Source organism: Triplophysa dalaica, chromosome 10 (genome assembly GCF_015846415.1).
Source record: "Triplophysa dalaica isolate WHDGS20190420 chromosome 10, ASM1584641v1, whole genome shotgun sequence".
Taxonomy (NCBI): Eukaryota; Metazoa; Chordata; class Actinopteri; order Cypriniformes; family Nemacheilidae; genus Triplophysa; species Triplophysa dalaica.
This window is the reverse complement of record NC_079551.1, coordinates 12137951-12160814: the sequence shown is the minus strand read 5'-3', so window position 1 is coordinate 12160814 and position 22864 is coordinate 12137951. Positions and strand designations below refer to the sequence as shown.

Genomic DNA, 22864 nt, shown 5'->3' with positions numbered 1-22864 from the left:
TAACATGCTTAAGAACTATCCACCTCTGGGAATAAAAGATAAAACATGCAATTGAATGATTTTGTAACATTTCTGATTTCCACATCCATCAAAAAAGACATGAAATATTTTTTATAATTATTATTTTAAAATAATTCATTTATTAGGTCATTCATTCATTCAGCTCACATGTGACAAAAACTGTTTACAATTTATTTTTACTTATGTTTTACTGCTTACCTATATGCCCGGCATGTCTGCATATAGATATGGGTGGTCTTAGTCAAGAGAGTAAAAGAACACAACAGAGTTCACGTGTGTCATATATGATCATATATAAACAGAGTAAAAGAGCACAACAGAGTTCATGTGTGTCAAATATGATCATATATAAACAGAGTAAAAGAGCACAACAGAGTTCATGTGTGTCATATGTGATCATATATAAACAGAGTAAAAGAGCACAACAGAGTTCATGTGTGTCATATATGATCATATATAAACAGAGTAAAAGAGCACAACAGAGTTCACGTGTGTCATATATGATCATATATAAACAGAGTAAAAGAGCACAACAGAGTTCATGTGTGTCATATATGATCATATATAAACAGAGTAAAAGAACACAACAGAGCTCACGTGTGTCATATGTGATCATATATAAACAGAGTAAAAGTGCACAACAGAGTTCACATGTGTCATATATGATCATATATAAACAGAGTAAAAGTGCACAACAGAGTTCACATGTGTCATATATGATCATATATAAACAGAGTAAAAGTGCACAACAGAGTTCACGTGTGTCATATATGATCATATATAAACAGAGTAAAAGAGCACAACAGAGTTCACGTGTGTCATATATGATCATATATAAACAGAGTAAAAGAGCACAACAGAGTTCACGTGTGTCATATATGATCTTATATAAACAGAATAAAAGAGCACAACAGAGTTCACGTATGTCATATATGATCATATATAAACAGAGTAAAAGAGCACAACAGAGTTCACATGTGTCATATATGATCATATATAAACAGAGTAAAAGAGCACAACAGAGTTCACATGTGTCATATATGATCATATATAAACAGAGTAAAAGTGCACAACAGAGTTCACATGTGTCATATATGATCATATATAAACAGAATAAAAGAGCACAACATTTACACAACATGAATCTTCTCTTGTTCATGAGAACTTACACATCAGTGACAGAGAAACAAGCAACTGATGAAAACTACAAAGAGAATCTTCCTCCACTCACACAAGGACTTTTGTCTCTGATGGAAACAAACTAGTGACTAAGAGTCTGACGTGACAAATATTGACACACAAACATATAAATAATGTCTGTTATGATCTATATATTTACTCATTATTGACAGTTATTGTGATTTCTTTGCTCATTTTCATACACACACGCACACACGCACACACGAACGAACACACGCAGACACACACACACACACACACACACACACACACACACACACACACACACACACACTCACACACACACACACACACACACACACACACACACACACACACACCTACACACACCATAATGTCCAAACAAAAGAAAGCAGAAGAGAAAGATTTGACAGTGTTTGTGTAATAACTCATGTGGTTATGTGTGTGTCTCTTGTGTTCAACAGGAGGCTCTATAGAGGCTGTTTATGTCACACAGACACACTGAGGAGTTACATTCATAAACACCAAATCCAGTACAGAGAGGCTCAGTGAATGTTGTGTAGTATGTGTGTAAGTGTGTGAGTGTGTGTGTGTCAGAGACGCTGTAGAAGGACAGAGTGCCGGCCGACTGGTCCACATACACACCTACTCTCTTACACACACCTGGAGAAACACTAATGTGTGTTTGTTTATTATTGTGAACTGCAGTGATTCTGTTATTAGAGCACCTCAGACTCCATGATTTTACATTGAATCCAAACACACAATCATAACTCTCTCCTTTCCTCTCAATGCTTTTATATGACACTGATATATGAACAAATGATCCGCTCCATTCAGTCTCCCAGTAACAGCGTCCAGTCAGACTCTCTCTACACAACACCTGATGATGAACATCAAATCTGTCTGGATGATCAGGATACGAATGACACTCTCTCACACGTGTGATCTTTCTGTTCTCTTCAGACACTTTGAGTTTAGTGTGTGTTGTGTTTAGATCCAGTGTGAGATCACAGACATCTGAACACAAGAAGACACATTTATAACACAACAACACAACAATCACTAAATCAATCTGTGTGTGTCAGGTGGGTCTGTGTTTAAGGTCTGTGTGTGTCTGTGTGTGTGTTTGTAGACTTACACTTGTGTAGTCCTGCTCTAATTCTTCTCTCTCCTCCATGACCCACACTAAACAAACACACACACATAAAAGACAGAAACATGATGTGACATTGGTCTGGTGTGTGTAAATCATATATACAGTTGAAAGAAAAAGTATGTGAACCATTTGGGCTTACTTGGATTTCTTCATAAATTGGTCATAAAATGTGTTCTGATCTTCATCTAAGTCACAACAATAGAGAAACACAGTCTGCTTAAAATAATACTGCACAAACATTATACGTTTTCATGTTTTTATTGAACACAACATGTAAACATTCATAGTGTAGGGTGGAAAAAGTATGTGAAACCCTAGGCTAATGGCTTCTCCAAGAGCAGAATGCTCAATGAGGTGAAGAAGAATCCTAGAGTGTCAGCTAAACACTTACAGAAATCTCTGGCACATGCTTACATTTTTGTTGACAAATCTACAATAAGGAAAACATTAAACAAGAATGGACTTCATGAGAGGACACCACGGAGGAAGCCACTGCTGTCCAAAAAAAAACATTGCAGCACGTTTGAAGTTTGCAAAAGAGCACCTGGATGTTCCACAGCACTACTGGCAAAACATTCTGTGGACAGATGAAACCAAAAAATTTAGTTGTTTGGAAAGAACACACAACGCTATGTGTGGAGAACAAAAGGCACAGCACACCAACATCAAAACCTCATCCCAACTGTGAAATATGGTGGAGGGGGCAACATTGTTTGGGGCTGCTTTGCTGCCTCGGGCCCTGGACGGATTACTGTCATCGATGGAAAAATGAATTCCAAAGTTTATCAAGACATTTTGCAGGAAAACTTAAGACCATCTGTCCGCCAACTGAAGCTTAACAGAGGATGGACGATGCAACAGGACAACGACCCAAAGCATAGAAGTAAATCAACAACAGAGTGGCTTCAACAGAAGAAAATACGCCTTCTGGAGTGGCCCAGTCAGAGTCCTGACCTCAACCCGATTGAGATGCTGTGGCATGACCTCAAGAGAGCGATTCACACCAGACAGCCCAAGAATATTGCTGAACTGAAACACTTTTGTAAAGAGGAATGGTCCAAAATTTCTCCTGACTGTTGTGCAGGTCTGATCTGCAACTATAGGAAACGTTTGGTTGAGGTTATTGCTGCCAAAGGAGGGTCAACCAGTTAATAAACCCAAAGGTTCACATACTTTTTCCACCCTGCACTATGAATGTTTACATGTTGTGTTCAATAAAAACATGAAAACGTATAATGTTTGTGCGGTATTAGTTTAAGCAGACTGTGTTTCTCTATTGTTGTGACTAAGATGAAGATCAGAACACATTTTATGAACAATTTTTGAAGAAATCCAAGTAAGCCCAAAGGGTTCACATACTTTTTCTTTCAACTGTATGTTGTGTGTCATACTTGATTGTGTAGTTTGGATCATTGAGTGTGTGAGAGAGCAGCTGAAGTGTTGTGTGTTGTGGGTGATTGTAGCTCAGATCCAGCTCTCTCAGGTGCGACGACTGTGAACTCAGAGCTGAAGCCAAAGAACAACAACCTTCATCTGTCACTATACAACCTGATAACCTACAAACACACACATCAACATGTCAACACACTCTTCACTTTTCTATTGTGAGATCAGTGTGTAGAGAGAAACACCTCAGTGTTTGTAGTTGACAGTTGTGAGTCTTGAGAGCATCAGAGATCAGCTTCACTCCTGAATCCTTCAGATCATTGTTACTCAGGTCCAGCTCTCTCAGAGACGTTGATGATTGTAGACATGAAGACAAACTTACACAACACTCTTCAGTAACATTACACCACGACAATCTAAACACAAACAAAACACAATGACACAAAAGACACAAAAGTCAGTTTGTAAAGAACATCTAGTGTATATATAAGACATTATAAATCTCTGATGTTGAATAACTTTGCAGTGCAATCACTTAGAGACGAGGGGGTGGGCTCATTTCACTCAGGCAACCAATCAGTATCACAGACACAACATTATGCTAAGCCACACCCATAGCAACCATACAGGTTAGCCTAGCAACCATTTTGCAAAACCTATATCTCTGCATCAGAACATCGTTAAGACATGGGGGTAGGTGTGATTCACTCATAGCTAAGAGTGTCATATACTAGCATTGCAGAAGCTAAGCCACGCCCACAGCAACCAAACAAGTTAGCCTAGCAACCATTTTGCAATACCTATATCTCTGCATCGTAAAGACATGGGGGTTGGTTCGTTTCATTCATAGCTTAGAGTGTCATCAACTGGCAGATGCTAAATCACGCCCATAGCAACCAAACAGGTTAGCCTAGCATCCGTTTAGCCAGACGTATATCTCTGCATCAGAACATTTTACAGACATGGCGATTGGTTAGATTCGATCGTGGCTTTCGGTTTCTTCACCTCAGTAAATGCCCAGTGCCGCTGTTTGCCAAGAACCACAAATCACATTTTTCTCAGAAAATATACATTTCTAGTGTTGAAGATTTTCTCCATTAATCACCATTTTAAGCGCCGTCTCCTTATGTTTTGCCTTTTAAGGACACAAAAAGCAATGTAGAATGACACCTAATATCAATGATTCCTAATATCATTACAATTGTAAAAGTGACTGATGTTCTACAGTTCAATTAACAAGAAACTATTATTAGATTTCATTGTCATATTGTAAGCAATGACTGTTTTCTCACTATTTCAATGATTCAAATCATTCTAAACAAAGAAGAATTGTTGTGCTACTCTGAACAACACACAACGCTGTTTCGTTTCTAAATGAATCTGTTAGAGATTAAATCGATCTTTACTCCACAATCAAGAACTTAGCACACACCTGCGTTCTTCTCTAGTCGAGTTTATTCACTTAAAATAATCTTCCGTCCTTATGGGATGTAACAAAATATTTTATTAGAGGGAAATGTGTGTTTCCCTCTAATAACACCTGTCGATCGTCAGCATCTGAGGCAGATATCCGGAGGATATAAAACCGAGGAAGAGAGGAGAAAGAGTGAGTTATATCTCCATAAGGTTGATGCGGTTGACACTATTTCTCTTTCTCTTCTGTTTCAAGAGTCAAGCACTTGACGATCGACAGACGGACTGAAGCAAGTTTGGACCTACCCCACAAGCACGGAAACGAACACTGGAAGCACTTCATCACGGAACGGGAGTTTATTCCTCACTGGCACCCTGGTGGATTTGTAGTGTTGCAGGCCTATATCTTCACGTGTGTTACAAAATAAACCACCCTCCGGGGATTGTTGTCAACACCAACCTTGGTTGTCTCGTGTCTTAAGTCCCACAACTGGTGGAGAATGCGGGTGACTTGACACGAGTACAACTTATCAGGAACCGGGTAACATACTTTTTTTTTTTTTTTCGGTTCCATAGGATCTCATCTTCTCTCTCTCCCAACAACAACGGCTTACTTCCGGGTTGGTGAAAGATAGAGAAGATGAACTACTAGGGAACTGTTGGTCCCAAGTTCGAGTGGTGGACGAAGAAATCCGCAAGAACCCGCCCCACCCGCTCCCTTATTTTGCCGTACGAAATGGTCTGCTCTACTGTGTTGCCAAAAGGAGGAGGGAGGATAAACAGCTGTTGGTAATCCCAAAGTCCAAGGTGGACCCCATTCTAGAATTGGCCCACACCCATCCATTAACCGGACATCTAGGACCAGCGAATACGATCCAACGAATAAGGGACCGATTCCACTGGCCAGGATTGGAGGGAGATGTGAAAAGGTTTTGCCAAAGCTGCCCCACTTGTCAGGTAACAGCAACGAACAAACCTCCCCCAGCCCCCTTATCCCCCTGCCCATCATAGAGGTACCCTTCGATAGGATTGGGATGGACCTGGTGGGCCCACTGCCGAACTGTTGGTCCCAAGTTCGGGGATTGTTGTCAACACCAACCTTGGTTGTCTCGTGTCCCACAATTTGCTTCTTATTTAATTTCATTTATCATTAATTCCATTATATATTTACTAAGTTGTATTTTAGTACATTTCGTTATCATAATCTTTATATTCATTAATTTATTTGATCATGTTATAATTCACTCTTATTCTTATTATTTGTCACATTTTGTCCTTATGTTGGGTGCTGTATTGTGTCTCCATCTCAAGGTTCATGATAACGTCACGAGACAATGTTTTGAAAGCTTATTCTTGTGTGGTATAATAATACATATTGAATCTGTTTCTAGTCAGACGAAGCTAAACTGAGCATTGAAGCACACCTGAGATTATTCACTGAATTATTTTCATTTTATTCACATCACTCGGTGTCACGCAGCAGTTCTTCTCTTCTGTATCTACCTTGTGGTTGATTTGAAGTATTAACTCACAACAGAGTTGATATTCAAGTACAGATTTAGTCCCATCTAGTGAAACTGGACTCTTTGCATCTATAAGATCTGCGAGTCATATCTATAGTTGGATCCATCAACACAGAGCTGAATTCATTCAACATCACACGAGGCAATCTCATGATTTCATTGGTCAGAGGTCAAATAAAGGATTAGCATGACGGATCAAACAGAACCCAACCCTGAGATATAAATCAGAGCTTTAAAAGTTCTTCTGAACACTTCCATCTATCTGTCCTTCAGCAGTTTCATCTTCCTAAACTTGATGAACACTATCAGGAGATGCTCAATTGTCCCTTGATGAAGTGAAACTGGTCCTGGACTCGATGCCAAAGAACAAAGGTCCAGACAGTGAGAGAATCCCCCTGAAATCATTTCTGTCATCTGGGATATAGTCTCAGCACTCACAGAGTTGACTTCTGAGAATTTGTGGGCGGGTCAATGGTTGATTTCTAGCTCCCTCATTGGTCACTTTTAAACACACAGTCACACACAGTCTCTGACGTGCATCTTAACCATTATACAGACACTTCCTCATTTGGCATAACACCATACATTTATTCGTCAGTTTTTAAAGTTGGGTTACAGTGTAATGGATGTCCTTGACTTTATGGATCCACATAAGTTAAAAAACAGGACTGGAGTGAGCTGATGGAGTGAGCTGATGGAGTGAGCTGATGGAGTGAGCTGATGAAGAGAGCTGATAGAGTGAGCTGATAGAGAGAGCTGATGGAGTGATCTGATAGAGTGAGCTGATAGAGTGATCTGATAGAGTGATCTGATGGAGTGAGCTGATGGAGTGAGCTGATAGAGTGAGCTGATAGAGTGAGCTGATAGAGTGATCTGATAGAGTGATCTGATGGAGTGAGCTGATGGAGTGAGCTGATAGAGTGAGCTGATGGAGTGAGCTGATGGAGTGAGCTGATGGAGTGAGCTGATGGAGTGATCTGATAGAGTGATCTGATAGAGTGAGCTGATGGAGTGAGCTGATAGAGTGAGCTGATGAAGAGAGCTGATAGAGTGAGCTGATAGAGAGAGCTGATGGAGTGAGCTGATGAAGTGAGCTGATGGAGTGAGCTGATAGTGTAAAGTTTATGGCTGCTGATTGTGAACCAGCCTCTCTTAATTATCTGCTCTGGCTTCTCCTGAACTTTCTTAATCGTTAGTCAACCATTGACATCATTTGTTATTGTTCTTGTGCGCATGTGATTCAGTTCAGGACTGCGACCAGTTCACACTGGAATCTGATACGGGCCACAGTCTTCAAATAATATGAACAGCCAAACAGAAAATCAGAATTGAGCATTAAGGCTGGCAGTGTGAACGTAGTCTTAGTCTATTCTTGAGTTGCTGTAATGCTGATGTTTAAAGTCAATGCATCACTATAAGGAGCCATATATGGTTTAAATGAAACAGCGCTTATGAATACATATGTATTCACATATACATTGCTCACATATACATGTATACTATTGGATGTTCAAGCACACACATATGAAAACATGTGCGCACTAATGTGAAATCCATACCAATACATCCTATGTTAGTTATGTATGCATGTACACTTTTTCACGCATACATATAAAATCGATGCGTGCAAACACACCTATACAATACTCACACATACATATAAACTCTGCGTACATACACATCTATAAACGCTCACACATACATACAAAATATGACACGGATTAGTTTTGATGGATAGAGATTTCATATGTGGATGTGTGTGAACTTTTCAGTGTAAAGTAAATGTAAATGAAGAAGACTTCCGTTTACACTGAAAAGTTCACGCACATGCACATATGTGATGGTTGTCTGTGATTCTCTCAGATCACGTCTTTGATAATTCACACTGTGTTATTTTCAATCATGTGAGCGAGCACTGATTTACCTCCGGTTTCGACCATTCGTCTGGGAATGCACAAAACAAGTTGGTGAGTGAAATTTGGGGCTAAAATGGTGCAGTGTGAACACAGCCTAACTGACATTATCAACCAGATGTGATCTGATCATGTGACATTAAAAACCTCTGAAGTCAAAATAAACCTTCAACAAAATTGTGTCTTTTCATGTTTCATTTCAACGGGAGTGAAATTAGCTTTTAAAGGGTCATGAGGTCATGAGGTTATTTTTGACAAAAGACAAGTATAACTGATATGGTTCAAATATGACAGTTACCGCATTTGAAGAGATGAAAAGTCCTCAGGTCACAGTCGTGCAATAACACTGACCTCATGACAAAGTCACATGTCTACATTTTCTAAAAGCACCCCCACAAAAAATGGTTGCTACATACAGACAGTTTTAATGTGTCTATAGTTGATGTCCAACCAAACACAGGGTTTCCATCCGCCTACTCGTGATCTCATTCCAGTGGTCAGTGGTTGTTGGGGTCACCCTTCAGCCGTGTGTCCACCGAGGCGTTTATGCCTGTGGCCGGCGTGTTTTTTCAATTGTTTTCAACGGTTACGCCGCGCTTTTAAAAAGAAGCCATCAGTTGATGTTTTTTCCGCTCAGCGCTGGTACTATGCATTTTCCCACGATGCTCAACTTTGCAGCGAGCGTTTTCAGCCGAGCTGCTGCCGTTATCAGCCGCGTAAATGTACCTCGGTGGACAATAAGCCCCTTCAGCCGTTTGTGTTCTGAACGAGACACATTGAGCTGGACTTAACCACTTGAGCTGCGGCCGTCGAAAAAAAGTTGCAGTTCCAGTTGGCCATCAGCATCTGTCGTGTATTTATCACTCTCTGTGAAGAAGACCTTTTCCCACAAATAACATGCTTGTATTTCACATAAAAATATATTTTACATTTGATTTTTAAACCCAGAAGACAAAAATGTTGAAAAACGCTCAAAACAAACTACTGATGATTGAACTCAAACAAGACATTTTAAAAACAAACAATAAGTTTCTTTTACCATCCATCCATCCATCCATCCATTTTCTACCGCTTATCTGGGGCCAGGTCTCGGGGGCAGCAGTCTAAGCAGGGATGCCCAGACTTCCCTCTCCCTAGGTCTTCCCCGGGGTCTCCTCCCGGTGGGACATGCCCGGAACACCTTCCCGGGAAGGCGTCCAGGGGGCATCCGGAAAAGATGCCCGAGCAACCTCAGCTGGCCCTCTCTCGATGTGGAGGAGCAGCGGATCTACTCTGAGCTCCTCCCGAGTGACCGAGCTTCTCCCCCTATCTCTAAGGGATCGCCCAGCCACCCTGCCAGAGTCCAACATGCACCGGAATCAAGTCTGACTTACTGCCGGCTTACTGCTCCGGTCGTACAGGGACCGGATAGCCCTTAGCAAAGGGTCCCGGACCCATACTCTCGGAGCACCCTCCACAAGATGCCACGAGGGAGACAGTCGAATGACTTCTCCAAATCCACAAAACACATGCGGATTGGTTGGGCAAACTCCTATGAACCCTCCAGCACCCTGGAGAGGGTATAGAGCTGGTCCAGTGTTCCACAACCGGGACGGAAACCACACTGTTCCTCCGGAATCCAAGGTTCTACCATCGGCCGGATTCTCCTCTCCAGTACCCTGGCATAGACTTTCCCGGGGAGGCTAAGAAGTGTGATCCCTGATAGTTAGAGCACACCCTCCGGTCCCCCTTTTTAAAAAGAGGGACCACCACCCGGTCTGCCAGTCCAAGGGCACTGTCCCTGTCCCCCACGCGATGCTGCAGAGGCGTGTCAGCCAAGACAGCCCCACAACATCCAGAGACTTGAGGTACTCAGGGCGGATCTCGTCCACCCCCGGTGCCCTGCCACCGAGGAGTTTCTGGACTACCTCAGTGACTTTGGCCCTCAGCCTCAGCTTCCTCAATGGAAGACGTGACGGCAGGATTGAGGATATCCTCGAAGTATGCCTTCCACCGCCCGACGATATCCCTGGTCGAGGTCAACAGCTGACCCCCTCCACTGTCAACAGCGTTGGTAGGGCACCGCTTACCCCTCCTGAGGCGCCAGACGGTTTGCCAGAATCTCTTCGAGGCCGACCGATAGTCCTTCTCCATGGCCTCACCGAACTTCTCCCAGGCCCGAGTTTTTGCCTCCCCAACCATCTGGGCTGTCGTCCGCTTGGCCTGTCGGTACCTGTCAGCTGCCTCTGGAGTCCCACAAGCCAGCCAGGCCTGATAGGACTCCTTCTTTAGCTTGACGGCATCCCTTACTTCGGGTGTCCACCACCGGGTTCGGGGATTGCCGCCTGGACAGGCACCAGAGACCTTACGGCCACAGCCCCTCCTTGAACTGCCACCTTACCGTGGTGGAGGGGTTTGAGCACCTGAAAGACCCTAGGAGCTATGTTGTCTGGGGCTATATGCCCCTGGAAGGGTCTCCCAAGGGTCCAACAGGTCCTAGGCGACGGGTCAGACTAAGAGCGGTTAAAAAAAAACCTTATGATGACAAGGAATTGGAGGACCATGACGTCGCCCGGTATGGCGAAGCCGGGGCCCCACCCTGGAGCCAGCCCCGGGGTTAGGGCTCGTTTGCGAGCACCTGGTGTTCGGGCCTTCCCCCATGGGGTCCGGCCGGGCTCAGCCCGAAGGAGCGACGTGGGGCCACCCTCCCGTTGACCCACCACCTGCAGAAGGGACCGTAAGGGGCTGGTGCAAAGTTGATCGGGCGACAATGGAAGGCAGGGGCCTCGACAACCCGATCCCTGGACGCGGAATCTAGCTCTAGGGACATGGATTGTCATCTCTCTGATGTGGAAGGAGCCTGAGATTGTGTGTGAGGTTCAGAGATTCCGACTAGAAATAGTCGGGATCACCTCTATGCACAGCTTGGGCTCTGGAACCACTCTTCTCTAAGGAGGATGGACTCTTCACCTCTCTGGAGTTGCCTATGTTGAGAGGCTATGCCTATGCAAACTCGGCAGACCCAAACGTACTGTAAGGGTCTGTTGGGAACATTTGGCCGAATCGCCTGTCAGAAAGATCTTCAACTTCCACCTCCGGCAGAGCTTCGACCAGATCCCGAGGGAGTCTGGAGATATTGAGTCCGAGTGGACCATGTTCTCCACCTCCATTGTCAACGCACAGACACCAATGTAAAAATGCTCTTTAAATAAACCACTCAATCATTTCAGCTGAAGTGAATAAAGAACTTCTAGTGTATGACAGACTCTCTCATGTATTATTTTTTTGTATTTTCAGTGAAAGTGTCTGACCTCAGTGTGTGTAGTTGACAGTTGTGAGTCTTGAGAGCATCAGAGATCAGCCTCACTCCTGAATCCTTCAGATCATTGTTACTCAGGTCCAGCTCTCTCAGAGGACACTTTGAGAACTGAAGAGCTGAAGACACAACTTCACAGGACTCAGCAGTCAGATCAGACCCTGACAATCTGTGAGAAGAAGATTGATCTAGATTATATTCCACTGTTCATTCACAGGTTGTACTTTCACAGAGTGAATATTGTTATTTTGAGAGGCTATAAAAACACTTAATGAACTCACATCGCTCGTCTACAACATCTCACAGCTGGAACGAGTATCTTCTTATCCCATGTCTTATATCTGTTCATGTTGAACTCATCCAGCACGTTCTCTGACATGAGCAGCACATAGATCATCAGTGTACACATTGAATCTGAGAGATTTGTGACTGAATCTGAATCATCTGGATGTAAATATTTCTGGATTCTCTCGTATAATGACTGATCCTTCAGCTCCAGTAAACAGTAAAACATGTTCACTTTAGCTTCATCTGAGATCCTCTTGTCCTGTAATCGTTGAATGTATCGAGTTGTTTTCGTGATGCTGTCTCTGGTGTCTTCAGTGCGTGTGAGCAGACCTTTGAGAAGCTTCTGACTAGACTCCAGTGAAAGGCCCATCAGAAAACGTAAAAACAGATCCAGATGTCCTCTCTCACTCTCTGTGGATTTATCAATGGCCTTCTTCAGAATGTCATGAAGATAAATCTTTGTGTTTTGTTTAGGTGTGATAAAAAACTCAAGGTCCTTCATGTTGATGGTCATGTAGCAGATGAAGACGTGCAGCGCAGCCAGAAACTCTTGAACGCTCAGATGTATAAAACTGAAGACTTTTGTCTTGTGAAGAACAGATTCTTTCTTGAAGATCTCAGCGATCATTCCTGTGTATTCTGAATCTTTACTCACATCAATATCACAATCTTTAAGATCTTTCTCATAGAAGATGATGTTCTCTTTCTTCAGCTGCTCAAACGCCAGCTTGGCCAACTTCAGAATGGTGGTTTTATTGGATTCTAAGAGCTTGGTATAGTCTTCTTCATCTTCCTCATCATACTTCTGGTTCTTCATGTTCATCTGAATCAGCAAAAAGTGAATGTACATCTCAGTGAGAGTCGTGTCAATGTTTTCTTCATGGTTCTGGATGAGAATATCATGAAGTACTGACGCAGTGATCCAACAGAAGACGGGGATGTGACACATGATGTAGAGACTACGAGATCTCTTGATGTGTTTGATCATTTCATCAGCTTGACTCTTATCTTTGATTCTCTTTCTGAAGTATTCCTCTTTCTGCTGGTCTGTGAATCCTCTCACCTCAGTGAACAAACCTACAAACTTAGAAGGAATCTGATTGGCTGCTGCTGGTCTTGATGTGATCCAGATGAGAGATGATGGAAGCAGATCTCCTCTTATCAGATTTATAATCATTTCATCTACAGATGATCTTTCCTCAACACTCCTCAGTTTCCTGCCTTTAAAATTCAAACTCAAGCGACTCTCATCAAGTCCGTCAAAGATGAACGCCACATTACATTTCTCTGTTAACTTTATGACATTTGTTTTCATTTCAGGATAAAATTCCAGCAGAAACTCATGAAAACTGACTTTGTCTTCTATCTGGTTCATCTCTCTGAATGGAAACAGAAACATGGCATCTATGTCCTGATTGGCTGTTCCCTCAGCCCAATCCAGAATGAACTTCTGCACAGAGACTGTTTTACCAATTCCAGCGACGCCTTTGGTCAGAATAATCTTCTTCTTGTCTCTCAGTGACTGAAATATCTCATTGCATTTGATGTGTTTGTCCTGTGATGTCTTGGTTGTGTTTTTGAAGGCATCATCAATCTTCAGAATCTCACGTTCACTGTTGACTTCTTTCATATCTCCCTCTGTGATGAACACATCTGTGTAAATCTCATTCAGATTGGCTTCATTTTCCTTCATACCCTCAAATATACGTTTTGAATTCTCCTTCATGTAGATCTTATGACTTCTCAAAAACTCTTTCAGTCCTAAAGTCTCTGTTATTATAAATGACGAGAAGAAAAAAGAAATGATTCAAGACAAATGTTATTCACATCAGCATGTTCATCATTATTCACACATTTCAATTCATCTAATGGAGGATTACAGACCAAATGAAACAAATCTCACATGAAACAGTTCAAGACATCATGACATTGGGTGGATTCAATAAATAGGGCATAAAATGTATTTAAGGGAAATAAAAAGTGTGAAAATATGAAGCGCCACCTGCTGTACAACAGTACAACCACTGAACCGTTTTTTTAAATGACGAGATAACGCGACAAAGCCTGGCAGACAATAGCGGACTGGCTCAATGCGTAAGAAGTCCAAAACTGTACAGTTAATAAAAAGTCCTCCACTGGAACTGTCATAATTAGGCAATAAATAACGGAGTAACGGAATTACTATTGAAGTCCACTTATCAACTAATGTAAACAACTATCCACAATGTGTGTCATTTAATCTATTTTTCTCACGTTACGTTTTTATCAATTTTATCTTTCTATCCTTCATAAAGAACAACTTGTTTGGCCATAAAAGGATCTGGCAGCAAGTTAAAATTAAATATAAGAACATTTTGGAGGCTGGTAAGTGACTTTAAAGTAGATAACAGAGAACAAATGAGGTGAATAAATTTGGTGTCTGCTGACATGTTGAATTGTAGCAGTTAAAAAAAAGCCCATAGAACTGGCACAGGGGGCGGCCCACCAGTAAATCTAAGTTTTGTAATCTCAATTAGTGCAATAAAACACATATTTATGAAACCTGTGATGGCAATTTGAAAAGCAGTATTTATTAGCATAGTAATATAACACTTGGCCTGAGTAATAATAATACAACTTGAATCAATATAGAAAGACTGTTGCATTTACAAACAACCAACAGATTTAAATTAAATTAAAATTGACTATATATGTAATATTTTAATACAGGATAATTACAATGATGCAACAAACTTAGAAAGACCCTGGACATGCTGCAACCAAACCTGTGAGGAATTAACGTGTTTGCATGCAGCAGTGGAATCACAGGCGGTGGAATCACTAGGATTAATTTTAGCCTGTCTGTTAGCCTGGTCTGGAGCAGGCTAGCGTCAGAGAATAAATCACCATAGTTACTTGCCTGGGTTAAGTTTGAGCTGCTTTCATGCAACCGACTTGAGGCTAAATCTAGCCAGGATAACCAACATATCCCGGCTTTATCCCTTATCTTGGTTTTGTGCAATACCCCCCAGGAGTCAGTCTAGTGTTTTATTTCTGTGTAGTTGAACACAAGCTCTTACTGAAATACACTCAAGTTCTTCTGTATCTTCTGAAATGAGCCGATCATCTCCGAGCAACAAACCTTATGATGGAGTTTAAACAGGCTAGTGACTTCCAACAAAGCATTAGTTGAAGACGTATGGAAGAAAGTAGAACTGATGTGTAGTAAGTCATAATAGTAATGCTGTTCTGACTCAACAAATCCCTTTTTACACTCAACTGGATTGTTTAAAGTTAGAGTCTCTAAGTCGACTGTTTCAATCACTCGACACTTTACTGTAACTAACTGAGTCATGTTTTCTGTGAGTCAGGACAGAATGTAAAGTGCTGTTAGAGTCTGATGTTTAGTGTTGATTCACCTTGTTCTTTTGTGCGCTTCTCTGTGGAGTTTTGCTGCTCTGTGAAGAGAGAAAAGATGAATGAAAACACTGTGAAACTGATCATGTTGTATTTGTGTTTGTGTTCTATTGTACCTGCAGTGTTTGAGCCGCAGATGATGGTCACGGGTCCTGTTATAGTGTTTCCAGTGAGCACAGGAGCATTTACAGCTGAACTTGTGTCCGCCTTCACATCAACACTGACTTTACTCATCTGCAGCAGACACATTTTACAATGAGATTCATTCATGCTACTTAAAGGGCTTGTTCACCCAAAGATAAGCATTCTAGCATCATTTACTCGCCCTGAGATTGTTCCAAACCTGCAAAAATATAGTTGTACGCAAAAATATAGTTGTACGCAAAAATATAGTTGTACGCAAAAATATAGTTGTTCACAAAAATGATATTTGGAAGAATGATTGTAAACCGCTCTGGTGCACCATTGGCTACTATAGAAGTGGACAAAATCTACAATGGTAGTCAATGGTGTCCCAAAACTGTTTAGTTTTTATATGTATGCAGGTTTGGAGTGAGTAAATTATGACATAATTTTCATTTTGGGACGAACTATCCCTTCATTTAAGGGCCTCCATCTCAGGAAATGCACTTTTAAATGTTTATCAAACAGATATTGAGTCGCCAGCGAGTGTGCAGACACTCTATACAAATCTTTTTGTAACTATACAAATCCATCTATTCTTCTTTTTGTAATCTCCTTTAAACCATAACAGTGATACAAAATGTCTTGGTTACGGATGTAACCTCAGTTCCCTGAAGGATGGAAAGAAACGTTGTGTCGAGAACGACAGATGGGGTTCGCCCTTGAGAACCAATCAACTCTGACTACTATAGAAAAGGCGAATGAAATTTGGCTAATTAAATTTGCATGCCGGTCTCCACCCCCGGATGTCCGGTATAAAAGGAAGCCGGCGTGCAACAAGATTAGACCTTATCTCACGGAGCATGCGGCACAACTCCTTGTCCAGGCCCTGGTAATCTTAAGGTTGGAGTACTGCAATGCTCTCCTTGCTGGTCTTCCTGCAAAGGCTATCAATCCTCTCTAGCTGGTCCAGAACGCAGCAGCACGCCTCGTCTTCCAATAGCCCAAAAGGGCTCATGTGACACCCCTTTTCATCTCTCTCCACTGGCTGCCCGTCGAAGCCCGCATCAGATTCAAGTCACTTATGTTTGCCTACAGGACTATCACTGGATCTGCACCGGGTTACTTTCACACCCTCCTGCAACCCTACACCCCACCAAGATCCCTGCGTTCAGCAAACCAGCGGCGTCTTGTTTTGCCCTCTCATAAGGACAGTAAATCGCTTTCCCTGCTCATTCCACTTCACAACTCCTTCCTGGTGGAACATTCTTCCTAACTCTGTCCGGTTAACCACATCTCTCACAACATTAAAAAAACTACTCAAAACCCAACTCTTCTGAGAATATCTGACAGACAAATAAATTAATTAAAAAATAAAACTTAAAAAAAACTCAATAACCCTTTCTCTCAACAGGTAGTGGTCTAGCTTTTGTTTAAACTAGTAACTTTGTATTGGCACCTCATGTATTATGGCTCCTGTATGACATATCGCTTGTTGCTCCCTAACTCTATGTAAGTCGCTTTGGATAAAAGCGTCTGCAAAATGACTAAATGTAATGTAAATGTAAGAGTTTCCAGGGCCGAATTCAAGGCAATCCGGGGACACAGAGAATGCTTGGAGGTCCCCTACCCTCTTGAAGGAAGCGAGCGCCATCAGGAGGGCCGTCTTACTCGTCAGGTGAGAAAGATCGGAACCTCCGAGGGACCACATTTAAGACCACTTTAGGGTCCCAATCTTTCCATCAACTCATGATGAGTGGGGATAGCGACTACATACACATTCAGTGTGGAGGGGAGACTTTAGTCTCCAGTCTCTTAAGAAGGACAACATGATCCTGATCGAGCTGCTCAGTGGGTCTTTCTTGTTGAGAGAGACACCAGGACGAGAAGGGGCGCTGTCTAGAGGCGTATAACCACCTAGTAGATGGGCCATAGCCTGGGTGATGTTCTCCGCCATAGAGGGAGAGTAGCCAACTCAGGATCTTCTGGTCCCGTCTAGAGACCAGACATGGGTATTCCAGAGGTCTAATCTGGGATGCCAAAACGTGCCCTTCCCCTGAGAGAGCAGGTCCTCTATCAGGGGAATGGGCCAGGGGGAGTTATTGTCCAGAGCATCAGCTCTGAAAGCCAAGTGCGGTTGGGCCAGTGTGGCGCAACTAATAATACCTGGTACTCCTCTTCCCTGACCCTGCGTAGTGTCTGCGTAACTTGCCCAGAGGGACCTTAGTACGTCAAAAGGTTATGGAAGGCCAGGGGGTTATGGTGCGTCGGCAGCAGGGCGTCATGACCATGCACGTGCTGCCGGTATGCCATGCTCTCCTTGGAAATGAGACTCTGAAGCCAGTGTTGGAGCGGTCTCATGTGTATCAACCTGAGGGGAACTACCCCCGCGAGGACGCAATGTTTCCCAGGAGCCTCTGAATTATTTCAGGGGGACCGCTGCTTGCCTGAAGTCTTCCAGGCAGTTCAACACTGACTGGGCGCGTGCTGCAGACAGTCGCGCCAACATGATGACAGAGTTGAGTTCCATATCGAGAAAGAGGATACTCTGCACTGGGGAGAGCTTGGCCTTCTCTTGGTTGACCTGTAGTCCCAATCGATCTAGGTGCCCGAGCACAAGGTCCCTTTGTGTACATAACAGATCTCGCGAGTGTGCCAAGATAAGCCAGTCGTTGAGACAGTTTAGTACCCGCACACCTCAGGGAGATAGGGTGGCTGGGACAGACCAAAAGGGAGAACAGGTCGTTTGCCACAAAACCAATCCTGACACCTGATCAATGTCAGGATACGCCTATGCATGAGCATCCTGAACAGCAGCTTGTGAAGGTGCTTTGTTCAGGGTACGCAGACTTTTGGTGCGCAACGGGCTGTCTTTCTTGGGAACGATGAAGTGCTGGCTGTTACCCACTGAACATCTTGGTTTTGAGGGACGAACTCGATGTCTGTTTCGCCAGAAGGGTGGTGACCTCTACCCGAAGTACGGAGCCGTCCCTGCCTCTGACAGAGGGAGAGAGGATGTCCCGAAGCTTGGGAGAGTCTCTGGCAAACTGGATCGAGTGACCAAGACGGACCGTCCTCATAAGCCACCGAGACAGTGTGGGCAGCTCTCGAGCTTCCAGGGAGGGTGGTTCGTCGGCTGAAAAAGGCGGAGCCAACCTTCCCTTCAGGGACCCCCCGCGACACATGGTTAGCTCCGCCTTTTTGCAAGCCTGGCGGGCAGGACAGCTGCAGGCACTGTTGGTTTGAGAGTGGTGGCAGCTGTGTGTGTGCGACCCTACGCCCCCCGCCAGGCCGTGAGGTCGGGTTGCCGGGCACAGTCCAGTGGAGTGTGCGATCGGCTGCAACTACACACTGTGGGCAGAACGGCAAAACTCTGTGAGTAAGTGGGTGCCAGGCCCTGAAAAGGATCTGGCTTTGGTGACGAGGCAGGAGCCGTCCCGTACCGACCGATCAGAGCCGTGGCTGTGAAGGTCGGGCCCGATGTTGTTCTCCCTGGGGTCTTCCCATCAGTGTCACTTCTTGTGAGAAGGTTACTGACGGGGTGGAGGTTTACCCCTCGACCTCCTTTTCCGGGGTCTCGCTTGTGGGGGCACAGGAGCCTGAGCCGATGTCCAAGGGGTCCTTGGCTGCCGGGAGGCAGATATCACGCGGGATCTCGGAGGCCTCTAGGCGGCTGAGTCGCTGCGCAGCAAAATGTGGTTAATTGCCACTGTCTGCTTCTTCACCGTCATAAACTGCTGAGCGCAGTCCTCAACTGTGTTACCAACAACCCACCCTGCGAGACGGGTGCATCAAGAAAGCTTACTTTCTCTGTGTTACTCACCTGCGCAAGGTACAGCCGGGGGTGTCTCTCCTGGACCACTACAAGTTTTACACAGCTCCTCCGGGAAAAAAATGGCACCCGGGGTGGGCGCAGTGCGGGCAAGATGTGTCAATAAAAGCTGCCTCAGTGTGCTGGACGCCCAGACACTCGACGCAGCTATCGTGTCCAATCCGACTCCTCCATGAGAGTAGGGCAACCAAGAGAAAAGCGGGACATGCCGCGCTGGAGTATGCTCAGTCTTGAAAAATCTCTAACACCTCCGGAACCACAGAGACGACCAGGGGAAGGTCGCTGCAGGTAGGGACGATCCGCTGCTCTACATCGTAGGTCCAGCAAGGTAGAAGACGAATTGGTTGAATTTGTTTTGTTCGTAGTCATGAGCGAAGGCTCTGAAGAACAAAAGTTAAATGAATGCTGCACGCCGGCTTCCTTTTATACCGGACATCCGGGGGCGGAGGCCGTACGCAAATAGAATTTGCCAAATTTCATTGACCTTTTCTATAGTGGTCAGAGTTGATTGCTTCTCAAGGGCGAACATCATCTGTCGTTCTCGACACAACGTCGAGAGACCGACAGAAAGGGAAACAACGTTTGGATCACAAAAAACATCAACTAGGCCAATGACTAAACCAACTGTTACACAGAATCTTTTAGACATTGGTATTATTGCTTTACAGCCCTATACATCCAACTTAAATTAAATGGTGAATGTAAACACAGACATGATGTATGGAAAATCATCAAAGTTTGAAAAATTAGTGGGTTTCAAAGGAGTTTCAAATGAGAAAATTAGTGGGCGTGGCTTGCGTTTTTCACTGCGAATTTATTGGATGTGTAAAACAGCATTGATTTTGAAATAATGACTGACAGCTGAAGGAGAGTAGTTAAGAGATGACCCAAGCCGTCTATAGGTCATTTGAGATGGATCGCCATTTCAGGGCGCTGGGCATTTTCAGATTTTAACTGGAGAATATGAAGGTACATGAATTGTAAAAAGAAAAGAACCCACATTGATAAGCTATTAACTATGCAATCTGCAATATTTCATGAAAAAATAAGAATTGTCATTTTTAATTTCACTGGGACTTTAATCGGGAGATACGGTTTCTTATAAAAGCAACACTAACGTCACTGTAATTTGTACTCCTTTCAGATTACACCGGTCCTACACCAGTTTTATGTGATATCTGTAGGCTGAAAGATATAAAATATATATAAAACCCAAATATTTTAGGCATACATTCATACTTTTACCCAAAGTTGGCGTTTACTCTCATTACGGAAGGAACCTTTGTCTGAATCTCACACGAAATAGCGGTGTGTGAAGTGTTGAATACTTTCGGTTTAACACAATCACGAGGACACAATCGCAGCAGTGCGGCATCAAAAACTAAAAACTTTAATCACGTTTTCTAACTACTGTGGTTTTCCTTTTTATGTCTTTAAACCAATTTTAAACTCAAACCGAAGCTTTCATCCCTCATAATTTTATTTTGAACATATTTATTTACCCGTACAAATTTTTCTTTGATAGTACTTTTTATGTTTAGCATTTTTTAACAGTACCTTTTTAATTCAATTGATTTACCAAAGACAAATATTTGACAAACGACTAATATTAACCACACATGCTATACTGTCTGAATATCTAAAAATTGCATGTTGCAATTATTGCAATACAAGCGTGCTTCAATAAATAAAAATACTGATGTTTGTGGGTCCACTTGACCTGTAAACATAGGTCTAACCCAAAAAATTGAACACCAAACAAGAATTAAATCACTATGACATATAGAATATAATTATAAACTTACTTTGCAGAAGTAGCTCATGGCAGTTAGCAGCTTCCTCGATAAGTAGATTCCTCTTTTCGATTTCTGATGCGTGTGAGGAAGTCTCTATAAAGTCTATGTCACTCCTTTTTAATGCTATTGAGCTGTAAATATTGACATAATGTATGGATGAGCCCATGAAAACTATCTACATGTGATTTGATTGCTTATTGTAATAAATATAAGAGATATAAAAGGTGTGCATTAAAGTTGACACAATGAACATGAATTTTGTGACTGAATGTAATTCACTTTAAATGGCATTGAAGTTTCAGTAGAAACGTGTGTATTAAAGTGTATATAACCAGGGACCCTATAGGATATTCACGAATATTGACCGTCCGACGTTCTCGTAGAGTTTTTATGAATTTATGTTTGGACTTTATACTAATCTAACAGGTAACATTGAGGCATTGTTACCATATGGAAGACTTTGTTAGATTGAACACAGTTATGTTTAAAATCATCGCGTTAGCGACACCTTGTGGCTCTTTGAGGTCTCGGGTTTATTTCGGGACACCTTCAAACCGAGTGACGTGCGCAGCATCCTTTGCGGAGATCACGTGACGCAGTCAGACTGGTCCAGTGCATCACTATCACTGATCTCAAACAGTCTGAGAGAACATCATAGAAACATTAACATGAAGAATCTCTTAATGCTCTTCTGTTCTTTGATCCTGAACGGTGAGTGACATTTATTTCAGTGCTTTTAAAAAAAACTGTCAAAAACGAATTGCTCTTATAGCAGTAGCCTACTAAGATAATACTTAAAAATAAGTAGCCTCGTAAATGTAATCGTGTTTAAGAGAGTGTGGTGTTAAACATGTTTTGGGTGTTTATCTCAGGTGGGAGGATGTGGGTTTTGAGTGCGGCTCAGATTCATCAAACACACATTTTATCCTCTAACATCACTTCATCTATTCAGTCAGATGAAGTCTACAGCAATATACATACATGTATATCAATCACATTTAACATGTTTTGTTCTTTTTACCCAAACACTTTGAGTGACAGTCTTGCTTATTGGACCTTCAAACACTTTCAGTTTCGCTCTTCACCGGATCACAGAAAGAAAACACATTTACAGTAAATCACTTGTTGTTCCAGAATGTCTTGAAAGGTTGAGATTGTTCATATCACATTCAATGCTTAAGCAAAATGTCAAAGCATCTCAGTCAGACTTCGATTACCATCAGCACCTGTTATTTACAAAACAATATTGTCATTCTACAATTTAACACTATATTATATTCTCTCACTCTTTTAAACAAAATGCTACAATTGCTTAAATCTCCCATTATGACGTCATGAAAATCCAGTTTGTAGTGAATTAATCCAGTGTCACAGTGTCTGCAGTGAAATCACGGTGAATAAACTGAAATACTGAACTACGGCCCTGAGCTGCTTTTAAACATGAATATTGAGTAAATAAAGTATGTATGAGGAAATAAAGTGGACGCAGACATTTTCAAACACATTGAACTGTTTGTGTGTGCAGGTGTGTTTGTATGGAGGACCAGGAGAGTCATGT

At 42.7% G+C, this 22864-nt stretch overlaps 1 protein-coding gene across 1 annotated transcript; it reads right to left on the bottom strand.

Annotated features, from left to right (window-relative positions):
* Positions 1-780: 780 nt before the first annotated feature.
* LOC130430233 (NACHT, LRR and PYD domains-containing protein 3-like) lies at positions 781-21330 on the bottom strand. The gene is made up of 9 exons (XM_056759266.1): positions 21316-21330; positions 15672-15789; positions 15558-15596; positions 12153-13929; positions 11867-12040; positions 3973-4143; positions 3733-3897; positions 2324-2370; positions 781-2202 (listed from the first exon to the last, which is right to left on the bottom strand). Exons 2-9 carry the CDS (start codon positions 15787-15789, stop codon positions 1640-1642), a joined length of 3054 nt encoding a protein of 1017 aa, XP_056615244.1. The 5' UTR covers positions 21316-21330; the 3' UTR covers positions 781-1639.
* Between the last annotated feature and the right edge of the window lie 1534 nt (positions 21331-22864).

Bases quoted from the DNA above. Each gene is read 5' to 3' on its own strand.
- LOC130430233 (XM_056759266.1), bottom strand. From the start codon at position 15,789: ATGAGTAAAGTCAGTGTTGATGTGAAGGCGGACACAAGTTCAGCTGTA. The intron at 15,597-15,671 runs GTACAATAGAAC...CTCTCTTCACAG, and splicing joins CTGCGGCTCAAACACTGCAG to AGCAGCAAAACTCCACAGAG. The intron at 13,930-15,557 runs GTGAATCAACAC...TTATAATAACAG, and splicing joins GAAGCGCACAAAAGAACAAG to AGACTTTAGGACTGAAAGAG.